At 40.8% G+C, this 15467-nt stretch overlaps 1 protein-coding gene across 1 annotated transcript in view; it reads right to left on the bottom strand.

Moving 5' to 3' along the window:
- Nucleotides 1–15467, bottom strand: part of trpc5a (transient receptor potential cation channel, subfamily C, member 5a) — a 122878-nt gene that overhangs the window by 17641 nt on the left and 89770 nt on the right. The window contains exons 9-13 of the mRNA XM_069672826.1: nt 11316–11453; nt 10446–10644; nt 7631–7770; nt 3994–4194; nt 3237–3358 (exon numbers count right to left, since the gene is read on the bottom strand). Of these exons, the coding sequence (XP_069528927.1) occupies nt 3237–3358; nt 3994–4194; nt 7631–7770; nt 10446–10644; nt 11316–11453 (800 nt within the window). The remainder of the gene's footprint in view (nt 1–3236; nt 3359–3993; nt 4195–7630; nt 7771–10445; nt 10645–11315; nt 11454–15467) is intronic.

Below are 15467 nucleotides of genomic sequence, written 5' to 3'. Positions count from 1 at the left end.
GGTGAGACACCTGCGCGGAGACAGGAAATAACTCTCTAATGCTGATAAGAGTGTGTGAATTACAGAGCCAACAGGCCGGATGTACACACACACACACACACAGGAAATAATCCTGGCTTTGTAAACTCATGAATGTTGATGCAGGCTTTGGGTCGCTCGCGGGGCTGCGGTCGCTCTGTTTGCATAATGTATCATCTGAACCGTCAACACAACGACCTGCTCGCTCATTCAGCTTCAGCATGAGGCGAATGTGTTTCCTGCAGACATTGAACCAGCAGCGGCGTGTAGGAGAGTCGACAGCTACGACCAACATGATGTTTTTATTCTTTTTTTGTTTATGCAAGTAAAGTTTGGTCTTTTGACATCATGAAAGTGGATTTATGGGTTTAAAAAACTAAAACTTTGTCTCTTAAAGTCTCACGGGTCATGTCAGCTTTAAGTCCTCATTATTTATCCACCTACATGATCTTCTATTAATGATTATATTTATCTAAAAACCTCTACACCATTTTGTCCCAGACGCAGCTCAAAGTTAGAGGTGTGATGTTTTGCTTTTGCAAGAGTCCTATCCATGTCCTGAGAGCTTCACTGTAGTGGAATCGATCACAAATCAATACGCCTATTATCTAAAACAAACCACAGGCCTCATCAATATTCGGCCCACTGACTCGGCTTGGCTCTAGTTTCACCTCCATCAGCAAACTTGATCTGTGTGTGTGTTGCAGAGCTGCCATAATTCAAACTTTACCTCTTAATAAGCTAAACCTTCGACTGACTTTCCAGTTTTGCAAATGTGCCCGTCTCACACATTAATATTCTTCACGTCTCCTGAACGAGCCGGAGCTACTCGACACCTAAAATCGTTTCCATATCATTATCTGGCGCAGCGGCGCGGAACAGCAGGGTCTGTATGTGTGAACGTCTGAATTATGGTCGGCGCAGCATATATACATACACACACTGCTTCTGTGGCTAATCAGATATTCAGTCATTGATCTGGACAGTATTTAAATGGATGTTTGCATCACTGCTGGCTGATATTATCACAGTTATTAGCAGGCAAGGCAACACCGAAAACTTACTCTAAACATCAGGCTTTATTTACCATCTGCAGATAAAACTGGCCAAAAGTTTGTTTTGTTGTTGCGACAACCTGATGATCAATATGAGGTGGGGCTCCTTGGTTTAGATTGAATACGTTAATTAATAAAGAAAATCCAAACATTTATGAGCCTTAAAAGTATTTAAATACTTGAAAATTGTGTTTTCATACCAACTGAAGGAACAAGAATAAGGGTCTATGGTCAAACGCTAGCAATAGCATGTTAACATTTAGCATTTTGGCCTTTTATGCCTTTAATGTCAGAGAGAGGACAGTGGATAGTGTCGGAAACAGGGGAAGAGAGAGTGGAGAACACGCGGCAAAGGGCTGAGGGTGGGAGTCAAATCCAGTGCAGCCGCATCGAGGACAGTAGCCTCTGTGTATGCGACGCGCTAACCGCTAAGCTAAACCAACGCCTCAACCACAATTTCAAAATTTGACCTGATGATGGCACAAGAAACCAAAGTGATCAGGTGTGTTAATTCATCCTGATGGGAACATGAATATTTGTAACAAACTTCATGGCAACCAGTCCAAAGTTTAGGAAGTTTTATCGCCAAGTACAATAAATTTCAACCTGCTGGTGGCGCTAGAGGAAAAGTCAGAAAATCACCAAATTCAGGAAGAAATATCTTCTGGGGAATACGAATGGTTGTACCAAATTTCATGGCAATCTATGCATTATTGTTAAAGATATTTCAGTCTGAACTGGCTAATAGACCTACATTACCAACTCAGAGCCATGTCATGCTAAAAAAGAATAACAATGTTAAATGGTGGAACATTTGGCTTTTATGTTTGTTGTACAGAACTTTGGTCAACTTTTGTTGTTTTTAAATGTACTTTATAAATAAATTTGGATTGGATTGGGAACATTTTTGGCAAACCCTTCTTTTGAGGATCAGTTCATCAGAGCTATTTAAAAATAGTTATTTTAAAAGTGGAAAGTCATATTGCCAATTGTAGCAGCTGCAGATCACAGTTAAAGCACACTAAAAGCAGTTTTTAGACCGGGCATTTGAAAACAAATATTCCAGAGACATTCAAGTGATCAGCGGGAGTCATAAAAACGACTGAACTGTAAATCACTGAAAGTTTTTATCTCACAATGTGTTCGACTTTTCCCCTGAGCCGGAGAGAAAAAACATAAATATGGCCATTTACATCAATTTAAACGTTAAAAAGCTGCTTCATACTTTTCGTGTCTGTGTGTCGCAAAGGTCCTGGTGACGTAAATTTCAACACATGCCTGTGTTAGCATGCAGCCCAAAATTTGTGATCTTGCATCCTCCAATTATAGAAAGAAAGGTGACTGTTTAAGCTCAATTCAGCATAAAGTGACACTACTCAGTAGAGGTAGCGTGAACCATGAAAAAAGAGTTGCAACAATCAATACACGCTAACCACTGCTTCGCAATGGAGTTGCCGGGCATGATGTGGCTAACTGTTAGCAAAAACGTTGTTTTTTGTGGTAGTCAGCAAACAATGTTGTGGTTCATGAACAATACCAACTGGACCTACAGTAGGGATAGAAAGATGCCTCTTTGTGACCAACCTGGACTCTGAGTTTAAGTATTTATGGAACCTTGAGCACGTTCTTCTAAGTCCAAGTCCAAGCTTTCCAAAATACAGCCAAACCTTAATGAGCCTCACTGTGGAATTATCAGCTTCCAGGTGAAGATCAAGCCAGAAAAACTTCAAATAGTGCAGTTTTTCCTTAGTAAATGGACTGTACTTATAAAGCACCTTTCTAGTCTTTGAGACCACTCAAAGCTGCTTTTACACTACATATCATATTCACTCAGTCACACACACATTCATACATTGATGGCAGAGGCTGCTACATAAAGTGCCCAACTGTCAATCAGTCATCACATTCATACTTGTTGGCTATGCCACTGGGAGCAATTTGGGTTTCAGTGTCTTGCCCAAGGACACTTCGACATGTAGCCTGAGGGAGCTGGGGACCGACCCTCCGACCTTCCGATTGAAAGACGACCGACTACCACTGAGCCACAGCCGCCCTACATTTAAGTCAGTCAAACTGACCTTTATTTTGCTTCCTTTTTTGATTCCTTCACACAGTATGAAATACACACATGGACATACAGGGTGGTATCATAATGGTACTCACGTTGAGAAGGCGTTGTTCTGCCTCTCACAGCGGATGCCTTTGCAGTTGTTGTGTTCTTCTGAGGCCTTTGTCTCGTAGTAGAAATACAGCTGGTTCAGACCGTTAGCAAACGCTAGCAGGACCTACACAAAACAGACAACATCTAATTAAGGCTCATTATATCTTCATACCAGTACATATATTTTTGTGCTTTAAAGGTTTCGAGTAGAGTTTCATATTTCACAGGAGAAATGATGGATTATTTCGAACATAAAATGTATCAAAGGAAACAAATCTTCAACCCTCATATGAGCTGCTGCTTTTTGTTTGGAAACAGAGCTGTTGAGTCACTCTGGACCTAACATTACATGTTGTTACAGGGATTGACCTTCGCTCCCGTAGGGGATTTTTTAACACGGTTTTCTTCTCAGGACACAAGCGCTGTAGTGTTGCATAAGGCTGATACTGAGAGACCATGAAGCGACGTGTCCTCTGTGCCTCCAGCTCACTGGGATTGATTTTAAGACTTCAGGGAGCTAAACAGTTCTCATGTGGATTGTGTTGTAGGTTAGGATTTCCCTTGAGAAAGAATTAATGAGGTTTGGATGAAATAGGCTTTGAATGTCCTTCGACCATCAGGGAAGGATACAGAGTGCGGAGATGTTTCTCGCTCTAGTCCTCTACAATTGAGTTTGTTGTTTGGTTTGAAATAAAGTTCTGATACAAAAGTACACAGTAGATACACAAATTAGAGAAACATCAGATTGATGGGACTAACCAGACAGTAAATGAAGAGGAACTTGAGGATGTCCAGCAGCATCCTGCCCAGTGAGATCTGGAGAGGCCCGAGGTGAGAGTTGGCGGTGAAGAGGGAGATGAGTCTGAGGGAGCTGAAGATGTTGGCGATGGCGAACAAAGCCTCGGCTATCAGCGTGGGGTGCCACATCTCCCACTCCTCCCTGGGACGAGAGGAGTTATACTGGAGGAAGGAGAGAGGAGGGATTGATGAGTTTATTATCATTCAACATAAGAGATTACCTGGAGAATGAAAAGTAAAGTGTTAAAGCAGACTTTGCCAACTAAACCACCCACAAGATGAGCCTGTTTGAGTTTCAGCGTAACTCATTCTTCTTTTCTGATTACAATTAGCCACTATATAATTACAACACATATCTTTGTTTGGCCAAGGACGCTATTGATGCCATCCAGGAGTTCAGCTTTTCCAATTATAACGATTCAGTTTTCTTTTCTTTGAGATTCAAGAAGTTTAATTCCATCCATGAAATACCATCTTTAAGACTTATTGTATGTTTATATTGGCAGATAGATTTGCAAATCATCTGCAAAAGAAAGAAATGTCGTGTTTTTAAAAGATGGAGCCCAGGGGAAGCATTTATAGAGAAAAGAGAGCGGGGCCTAGAATGGAGCCTTGAGGGACCTCGTATACTAGTGGGGCTGCTGCTGAAGAGAACTTGGATGTACTTATCCTAGCTAACAACCTAACAGAAGCAGGAGAAGCTTCTAGAAGCGCACTTGGATAGTTCTCCAGCAAAGCCCATATTGTTTCTATTACGGGCATTCTCCAAGTGCAACCTTATGACTGGATATATTTTCAATACTACAGATCCAGATCAGTCCAAAATATCTTGGGTTCTTCTTTGGTCAATGTCACAACTTTCCACCAAGTTTCATGAAAATTGGTCACATATTCTTTCTGTAATCTTTCTGACATAAAACATGGCCGTCGTGGTGGTGGTGAAAGGAACATTTTAAAGCACAATTTCTTGGGGAAACCCTATTTGCTTACTAAACATTACAGGGAACTTAACGGACCATGCAAATCACAACTGTCAGAAGATTACCCGCTGTGTTTAAATGCAGCGTCTTGGCCCAGACACTTAAATCTTTGATGTTGGTTGGTGTAACTGGAGAATAACCATGACCAGGACGTTTCCCGTATAAACCCAACTTAACACTAAACCCAGCAGAAGTCGTTCCTTATATTTAACCCCTAAAAAGTGTATCCCAAGACGTCTTCAAAAGATACTATCTTGTAATAACCAAAAACTATCTCTTAATAATAACAGAAGTGGGAGTCAGCATCCTCCTAAATCCCCATCAAGCTCTCAGATAATCCTTCAGCTCACTGTTCTTCCATAATTTTCCACCCCTCTCTTTTTCTGTTACTTCTTGTTCCTCTGACTCGTTCTCTCCTTCCATCTTAAACCTCTTCATCAAGCTCTTTTTTCCCAGCATGCTCTGTTTCTGCAGTGTTTTCTCTTTTTGCTTTATTCATGTCATCCGTCTCTCTCCATCCCACCGTCTTTCTCTCTCGCTTGTCTCATGCTTGGCTTCCTCCTCATTCCAAATTCAGCCATTAGACTTCCACAGGACGTCTGTCTTGTTAAGTCTGCCTCTATTAGCATTAACTGTACACCGAACACACACACACACACACACACGCACACGCACACACACACACAGATGCAAACACAGGGGGACAGCTCGAAACAGAAACATGCACACAGATGCACACTCATTAATTTATAGACTCTCTCGCACCTTCTCTCAGATGCATCCGCTCTCTCTCTTTAACACACTCACACACACACACACACACACACACACGCACACACACACACACACACACTAACACACACTAACACAGACACACACAGTGACGGAGCAAAAATGTAGCCGCCAGCTCTCCAGAGGATTTTAAAAATGTTGTAAATATTTTAAGTAAAGAGACAGAAAAGTCGAAGATATCGCACCAACAGCTGCTTCAGTGAGTGTGTGCGTTTAAGTGTGTGTTTGCAGACTTGTGTAACTGTGTGAGGAGTTAGTGTGTGTATGTCAGGATACAGTTGTGTGTCTGTATCTACATGTGTGCGCTCATAAAACGGTGTGTATGAGAGACCTGTGTAGGAGGGCCACCCGCCACCATCAGTGACTCACAGCTGCTGCAGATGGCCCGGCCGTCTGGTGTGTGTTTTTGTGTGTGTGTGTGTGTGTGTGTGTATGTGTGTGTGTAATTTCGCCCTTTGCTCTTAATGAATAAATATCACTCGCATGTATCCAGAGTCTGCAGCTACACAGATTTTCTGAAGCTGAAAGCCGGGCTGTGAAAGAGAGAAAATGTAGCATCAAAACATCAAAGTGAAACTCACAGCTGAATCATGTGACCCTCAAAGACTCCAGTTTGTTGTGTTAAAGGTCAAAGGTCACAGCTGATGTTTACAGATTATTTTAGCAGCCATAACACTCATTATGGCTACTTAGTTTGCAAGCCTCTTTGTATGGCAGTGTGTGGCAAGGCTGTTAGAAGTATCAGGACTGTGTTAAAAGGAATATTAGCATGATGTTGCTTTACAGATGGGAGACCAAAACAAACCCTCATTATGTCCACTTATTTATTCACTTTAATTATTTGTGTTCATTTTAAACAAACCGAATTCAAGTCAAGTAAGAGAACAAGCTGAGAGACGTTTTGGGCGCAACAGTCTCAGTAAAATGTTGGTGATAATGCTCGGCTGTTTCCAACTCGCTATTCAAGAGAAGAAGAAGAAATAGGAGAAGAAGAAAAAGAAGAACAAGAAATAGGAGTAGAAGAAGAACAAGAAGAAGAAATAGGAGTAGAAGAAGAAGAAAAAAGGAGAAGAAATAGGAGTAGAAGAAGAAGAAAAAAGGAGAAGAAATAGAAGTAGAAGAAGAAGAAGAAGAAATAGGAGAAGAAGAAGAAAAAAGGACAAGAAATAGGACTAGAAGAAGAAGAAGAAGAAATAGGAGTAGAAGAAGAAGAAGAAAAAAGGAGAAGAAATAGGAGTAGAAGAAGAAGAAGAAATAGGAGAAGAAGAAGAAAAAAGGACAAGAAATAGGAGTAGAAGAAGAAAAAAGGACAAGAAATAGGAGTAGAAGAAAAAGAAGAAGAAATAGGAGTAGAAGAAGAAGAAGAAGAAGAAGAAATGAGAAGAAATAGAAGAAGAAGAAGAAGAAGAAATAGGAGTAGTAGAAGAAAAAGGGACAAGAAATAGGAGTAGTAGAAGAAGAAGAAATAGGAGTAGTAGAAGAAGAAGAAATAGGAGTAGAAGAAATAGGAGTAGAAGAAGAGGAAGAAATAGGAGTAGAAGAAGAAGAATAAAGGACAAGAAATAGGAGTAGTAGAAGAAGAAGAAATAGTGAAAGAAGTGGTCAAAGTTCAGGAACATTTCTAGTAGATGCAAAATGGCCGTGTTCATTTAAAGAGGTGTACCTGGAGTCACAGGTGAGTGTGTTTATTACTTTTCACAGTGTTTCAGGTAAAACCCCGACTTTGAATTCCTGTGCACGCGGACAAGACACAGACAGAAACAAACAGCCTGTTGCATGAAACAATCTGTTGGACATATTCACTCACACAAGTATGTGATCTTTACCTTTACATAGGCCACTATCTTCAGCGATATGGTGGCCAGGTAGAGCGAGTTCATGGCGAAGTCCATCAGGTTCCACCAGTCGTGGATGTACTCCGTGAATCCCCCGTCCCACATCTCCTTGATCTCTGCCCAGATGAAGCCTGGAACACACACACACACGTTTGTTCTGAGCCACTGATTTCAGACTCAGGTTTTACTTCACTACTTATCTTTTCTCCCTATGATGTCCACTTTTAAGGTTTTGTTTGGACAAGTAAATCATGTGCTTACTGTCGAGGAGAAATTGTGGCCTCTATTACAGACAAACAAGAGAAAAATCTGCTTTAAGGCTGAGAGAGCGGAAAGACGGAGAGGGAGAACAGATGGTTTTGTATTTTTCTGCTGGTGATGGTTCAGATTTGGAGACGATGCTGTCAGCTCAGAGAGAGAATATAGAGATGTAATCACTCACATTCACACCCACCCACCCTCTCCCACACACACAACCACAACTACCTCCTCCACACACTCACAAGCATCCGACCACACACACACCCACATCCCAGCACAGGCACACACTCATACACACTGGTGAAGACACTCCACAGTCTTCTTGATTAACGGCAATCAAAGAGAATAAAAACACAGATAAGAAGTTCTTTTTACTGTCCAGAGGAGACGTTTCTTCATCAGAGCAGCTGCTCGCTGAACAATGACGCAATCAAGTTTTTACTACACCTACAATAAATGAGAGATACAGTGCAGCTGCGTCCACACAGGAGTAGCACTGCCTGGTGAGTTCAGGTAGTTTGTCATGATTACAGAGGTCGTCTTCATTCTGCCATGTCTATAATTTCAAAGTAACAAATGGACAGAAATACCGACCATACATTTGGAAATATCAGCCCTGTGTGAATCTTAGATTTTATTAGGGATGCACGATATCACAGTTTTTGAGGCACATGTTTTCCACCTGATTGTAGAGAACATCAAGTCTCCTCTGTAGTGGAATTGATATCATGGCTACTCTTATTGTAGAGGCCAAAAACTGCCATTCCGCAGACATCTTGCATCCCTCTTCACGTTTGATAGACAAAAGATCATGTGTCACGTTTCTGAGCTCACCTGAATGCAGCATCCCCCCGAGGGAGACATGCCCGGACTTGTTTACTGCACCAACTACGGACACATCAGTGATCGCTGACGGACTCTTTTTATCGTGTGTGCGTCCGTGAATATATGAGTTAGTTTTTCACTGATGTTTATGTTACTCTCTGCTAGCGTAGTCTTTGGCCGCGAGTGTATTTTCAACGTGTTTGATGTTCAGTCGGTAAAAAGAGGAGAATGTGAGCTAACTGTTAGCTTGTTCAGAGTTGTAAAAGTTGTTTAACTTCTCTTCATTGGCTCAAGTTACTGTGACTTTTTAGTATTTTTTGTATATTGTTGATAACTTTACGCAGGTAGTGCGTGCACACTTGTGCTGAATTAATGTCGTAGCATTACGTCAAGCTTCTTTAGGGAATCATCAAGCATTTAGGCAGAATTAAAGCATTGTTTTATCGACGGAAAATATCATATCTGCCGCTGTCGATAAGCATCCCAAGATTTTATTGTTTTGTTTTTTTACCATATTTCTTTCTCTTTACCGCTAAAGAGTTATAATGGCTTTACTGGAAAATGACTCTGTCAACGTGTTTAATAGTTAATATGTAGTTGGAGAGACTCTACATATTATCTCGGGGGTTATGTAAGAAATACAAAACAAAAATATGAAGGGTCGTACTTTTCTAAAAGGGGTTACGCAAGTCCCGTATGAAAAGGATTAATGAGTAGTTGAGTAGAGTGTTTAATAAAACACTCCAGGAAAGTAGAATAAATATGCAATAAATACAACTCGCCAGATATCAGACCAATTTGAAATGAAAAGCAATTTGTTTGAATTCATTTAAAAGAACTCCCTAACCATCCTCCTTTACTTTGTTAACAGCTGTTAATGCATCAACTCAATAACAATATGTGAAAGATGTGGAGGCCTTTTCAAGCCCCAGGAAGTCTGATAAACTGCCTCAAGTAATGTCATTTGAGTCTTTAAAGTAATAATTTTGAAGATTGAAGTAAATAAATGTCTGTTAAGTCTCTATCTGTCGCCGAATGAGGTAACACAATGGTGACTGAGCCTATGGCCCACTGATGAAAGCCTTTGCATTTGCAGTATATAGTATTATTACTGACTGGGTGTCTGGTGCGACTTTCACGGAAAAAAATCACAAGCGGTGCCCAGTTAGTGACGCGTTTTTCATCAGCCAGCAGTGGTTGGTCTGCCAGAGAGGGTAGGCGGAGCTAAGCGGCTGCTTTTACGCTCTCTGCAAGTGTTGCGAGTAAACAGTAATCTACTATGGCTGAACAAACAAAAGAAAAGACCGATGACTACAGATACAACTTCAAAAATAAGTGAAAATCCAAAGAAAAAGGAACAAATTCGACGCTCAGATGAAGGCAAACGGAGCCGACTGTTGACGTCTTGTTAAATTTGGAAGTGTCCTCCCACAATAACCGTATATCGCCATTAGGTGATTAATCTTCAGGGTATGGAGTTAGAGAGTAAGAGCACCAGACCTCTGTGTCTGTCTAGCAGCTTGATGCCAAAATGTTCGACAAAATCCTCTGTAGTTCAGTTGCATTGTGGGTAATGTTATTCAATGATTCGTTTGCTTGTAATTTTTAATTCGTGTCTTATCTCGAAGCTTTTGAATTTTTTATTCTTCACATTTTTCTCTAAAAAAGTTTGCGTTGCATGATGGGAAAAAAAAGGTTAGGTTTTAGTTTTTGTACCTACCCAGCACCCAAGGGAGGATCATCCACTCTACGATGGTGGGTGGCGGTCCCTGCATGTGCAGGTTAGTGCGGGCGATGTGCTGCGAGGCCAGCAGCAGGAGGAAGAGGAAGGTCAGGTAGGATGCCGTGTGGCAGATGAACTTGATGAAGGGCTTCTTGATGAAGCGTCCCAGAGCGCTCTTAGGAGCCAACAGGTAGATCTGAGGAGGAGGGGAGGGAGTTAGGTGGTGTGCGCTTAAATGATCAGAAATGACATCTTCCTTTTACGGTACAAAACAAAGCACAAAGGGAGAGGAGAAACAACAAAGGAGTAAACGGTGATATTATGTAACCTCTAATGAACAATAAAGTTTTTATTTATTGAAGGACAAACACAGACAGTGACTGAGACGTTCATGTCTCTTAAGTTTTCAGCCATTTTAGCTTCTATCAAACCACACAGCAGACAGAAAGAGAGAGAGTATGGAGTGAGTGCTCCTGCTCGTCCACTCGTTACTGTGTTCAGTGGAAACCTTTTGTCTATCTCAGCTGTATTTTTACTTTATTACTGTTGTTGCTCGTGTTATTGCTGTTATGATCTTATGTTTGCTTCCTCTGCTCTTTTAGTCCATCGTGATGACCTCAGCTCTCTGAGTCAGAGACTTTAAAAGGATGGAATAACAGGAAGAGAGAGAGAAGGAGGAGAGCGTGCATCTTCCATCCTTGATCATTTCCATTAAACTTTCCTTAATCCCTTCCTTGGTTTCCTCTTTTCTGTCTTCCTAAAGTATGTCCTTTTTCCGTCACTCTACATAAAGTTTCTCCAGTATCATTCCTCTCTCCCTCCTTCCTTTTTTTACAGCTACACATCCTGCTTCCTTTCCTTTCGTACCAGAGAGAAGAAGGGAAACAGGAGTCCGATGATGAAGCAGGTGACCAGCTTGACGGCCCAGTGTCGTCTCCTCCAGCCCGGGAAGCCGTCGTACCAAAGTGTGGCCAACAGCTGCTGGCAGTTTGGCTGAGCCACAAACTGAAGAGAGAGAGAGAGAGACTGTTAGAAGTTTAATCGTCCTTTTGTTGAAATAAATGAGCCTCACATTGTTATCACAGGAGTAAAAAAGCCTGAAACCAAAACATTCATCTTCTGCCTTGATGATAAAAAGTGGCTCATTTATCATTCAGAGGTTTTTTGAAGAACAAATCTGCTGTTATCCAAACTGTGTAACCTTCAAAACACAGGACAAGTCGTTCATTTCTTCCTTTTATGGAGCTCACTGTACTTAAGCTCCAGGTGTTTTGACCTCATCCAGCTAACTCATAAGACCATTGAAACAGTTTGTACTTCTTTGTAGGTATTTGAGTTATATGGACTGTACGATCTGGATCTCATAAACCTCTTCTAGTCTCCTGTCACCGTTCAAAACACTACATCACTGACATCAAATTAAAATGCATCTGAATTTACAGGTCGTCAGGTTCAACATGACAGATCAAATGTCATAAACAAAGTCTGGCTGACTGACTGACGTAAAGATAAAGAACATTTTCAATGTGTAATCTAATCTGAAAAGCACCTAAATGAGAAACAAATGTGTCACTTTATAATACCAAACAAGTCGTTTTATGATGTGTAATATAAAGTTTGCAATGATCTTTTTGAAAGCATAACCCTATAACTATAGATGGCCTACCTGTGGCCAGTGGAGACCATTGTTTGTATAAACCTGTTTAAATTGACCTTAAATAAAAATCATAGTTCGAGTATAACTTATGAAACTAAGTTATACTAAGTAACGCTTAACTTGTACAGATTTCAGGCATTTTAAACATGTGATGATACTCGAAGAAATGACATCACAATAAGCAAAAACACCAATGTAGTCACTGCATTTTTTTGCAGATGAAAATATCAAAATGTTTTTTCCACAAAACAGAATTATTAGAACTCTTGTGCATTTTGTACACTTTGTGAATTTATCAGGAGTGTTAACAAATGTTTTGTTCATATTTATACACACAGAATAGTTTCAGATCAACATGTGTATTGTATTGTGTCATGTTTCCTATCGCGCATCATATCAAGTATCGTATTGTGTATTGTATTGTATCGTGTATTGTATCATCGTATCGTATCATGTATCGTATCGCATATCGTATTGTGTATTGTATCGTATCATTGTGTTGTATATCGTATCATGTATTGTATCATCGTATCACGTATTGTATTGCGTATCGTGTATCGTATCGCGTATCGTGTCGCATATTGTGTCGCATATCGTGTCGCGTATCGTATCATGTATTGTATCGTGTATCGTATCGTGTATTGTATCGTCTATCGTATCATGTATCGTATCGTGTATCGTATTGTGTATCATATCGTGTATCGTATCGTGTATCGCATCGTGTATCGTATATTGTATTGTATCGTGTATCGTATCGTGTATCATATTGTGTATTGTATCATGTATCGTGTATCGCATCGTGTATCGCATCGTGTATCGCATCGTGTATCGTATATTGTATCGTATCGTGTATCGTATCGTGTATCATATTGTGTATTGTATCATGTATCGTGTATCGCATCGTGTATCGTATATTGTATCGTATCGTGTATCATATTGTGTATCGTATCATGTATTGTGTATCATATTGTGTATCGCATAATGTATCGTATCGTGTATCGCATTGTGTATCGTATATTGTATCTTATCGTGCATCGTATCATGTATCGTGTATCATATCGTGTATCGCATCGTGTAACGCATCGTGTATCATGTATCATGTATCATATCGTGTTTCATATTGTGTATCGTGTCATGTATTGTATTGTGTATCGCATCGTGTATCGTATCTTGTATCGTATCGTGTATTGTATCGTGTATTATGTATTGTGTATCACATCATATATCGTAGTGTGTATCGTATCAGGTAACACATCTATATGGTAGCATGTATTATATACAGTTATATGGTATCATAAAGTCTGATGGAAAATATATAATTTAATTTTCTATGACAAGCACCAAATGTTATGGTTTAATGACCTCCCCAGCCTTGTAGTTTAGGTTGTACAGATTCTAATAATATGAAGCATTTCAAGATTTTCAAAGAAATTACATCACAATAAGCAAAAATACCAACTCTGGCCCTGCAGGAGCATATTAAAAGTCAATTTAGGAGGCTTTACTCTTCCTTAAATTCCTGTTTTTACACAATATGAGACTTGATATTCTGGCCTTTTCACGGCAAACAGATGCTGAGGAGGAGCTGGATAAATGTTTACCACAGCAGACTGAAATAAAATGAAGAGAGAGGACACACAAACGAGTCTTTATTACATTTGATGGGTGGAGAGGAAACCAACCAAAACACTTAATGATCTTTATTCCTCTGATCGCACCACAACGAGCCTCAAAAACATGACTCAGCACAAGTTTTCTCTTCCTCTGTGAGCTGTAACTGCAAACCAAAGGTCACTTCCTGTCCTTACAGAAGTGAAGCTGCTCCGTTGTTCAGGTCGCTTCCATTTACATCTCATTACATTGCCTCCTCTCACACTGCTGGCATCTAACCAGCCGCTGTTTGTCCCCGGCAGCCTTCAGCCGCCCTCTGAGTCACAGAAAACCAGCCCGTCCTCCTTTCTTTTGTCTTCTGTTCTGTCGCTTTCTTCCTCCTATTGTGTCCTCCAATCCATCCTCTCCTTCTACCCGTCTTTCTTTTCTCTCTCTGCTGCTCTCTTGCCAAGTTTTTCCGTCTTTTCTTCCTGGTTTCTTCCCTCCATCCTTCCTTTTTCCCCCTCATATCTCTTCCTGTGTGATCTCCTTAAAGACCTGGCACGCAGCAGGTTATCTATCACTGTGTGTGAGCTGTGTGTGTGTCTGTGAGAGAGACAGCGAACATAAAATTGTGTCCCACAAACAGCCTATTTAATAAATGAGCTAAATAAACGTCCAGCTCGTCCACCTTCACACAAGGACACGCAGCCGTCATCCAGCAAACATTTAGCTAAAAGCTTAAGAAGGCAGAGAGCCAGAGAGACGCTCGGGTCAGCAGCTGAAGCCGTCAATCAAACACGAGGCTCAGATTGTGAACATTTGGTGTCGGCTGCTGATTTCCACACTTACTTGTTTTTCTACCTCAGAACGTGTGAGTTTGTTTCATTTATTATTGATCCTGGCACATTTTATCTGGGCAGAAGTGGTCCTCAGGTATCTGTGTAGGACTGTAACTCAGGTGTTTTTAACGTAATGGCCTCTAACTTTGCACGCAGTGTTGTCTGAATATTGAACTTTAGTAGAACTATTTATGGTTCTCATCCTACAGCAAACCCTAGATCAGACGACAATGATCACTTTGGTCTCTTTAAAGCAGGTATTAACACGAGCAAAGCAACAGAACATCAAACTTTTTTATCAACAGCTCATGTGGGGATGCAAAGATCAGATACTGACTCAGATGGTAGGATTTGGTATGAGTCAATCTGGGAACCCATCGACGATGATATATCCTCAGGGAGTGACCAGCCAGTGTTTAGCGTTAAACGACTTCTAGCAAGACATCTTCTTCACGTGCTGCATTGTTTATAGTCCAGTTAGCAGCTTTTGAAAGGTAGCTTTTTCTCTGCGTTTTGGCCTTTCGTCCGTTTTAGGTCACTGAAATCGGATCTTTTGTAAAACTCCAGGATGAAGACTTTTAGAAACTCTGTCACCACGGATGTGGTAGACGGGGTAAACTGTGTTTTTGGCTTGTGACGTCAGGCCGTGCGCCGATATCTCCTTTGTGAGGGGTCGCAAATGAAGCGACAAACCTTGCAAAATGAAGGACGTGACAGAAACAGTATTATGTTTACACATATATGTACTGTACATTGATAGATCGCCCCCCTTCCTCGATGCGCCATAGCAGCCCGCCAATAGATGTTTTCAGACTTTTGATTGGTCGCTATTTTCTTTTTCTTCTTTGCATGACCGTGTTACATCGCCCTCTGTTGGTGTGGCATTCTCATGACGGCGTTTCTGTTGTGGTTTTGCTTTTTCATTTGGAC

Source organism: Semicossyphus pulcher, unplaced genomic scaffold (genome assembly GCF_022749685.1).
Source record: "Semicossyphus pulcher isolate SPU_LCO1_2020_fin unplaced genomic scaffold, fSemPul1.0.p SCAF_21, whole genome shotgun sequence".
Taxonomy (NCBI): Eukaryota; Metazoa; Chordata; class Actinopteri; order Labriformes; family Labridae; genus Semicossyphus; species Semicossyphus pulcher.
The sequence above is the reverse complement of the archived record's forward strand: the minus strand, read 5'-3'. Positions and strand labels throughout refer to the sequence as shown.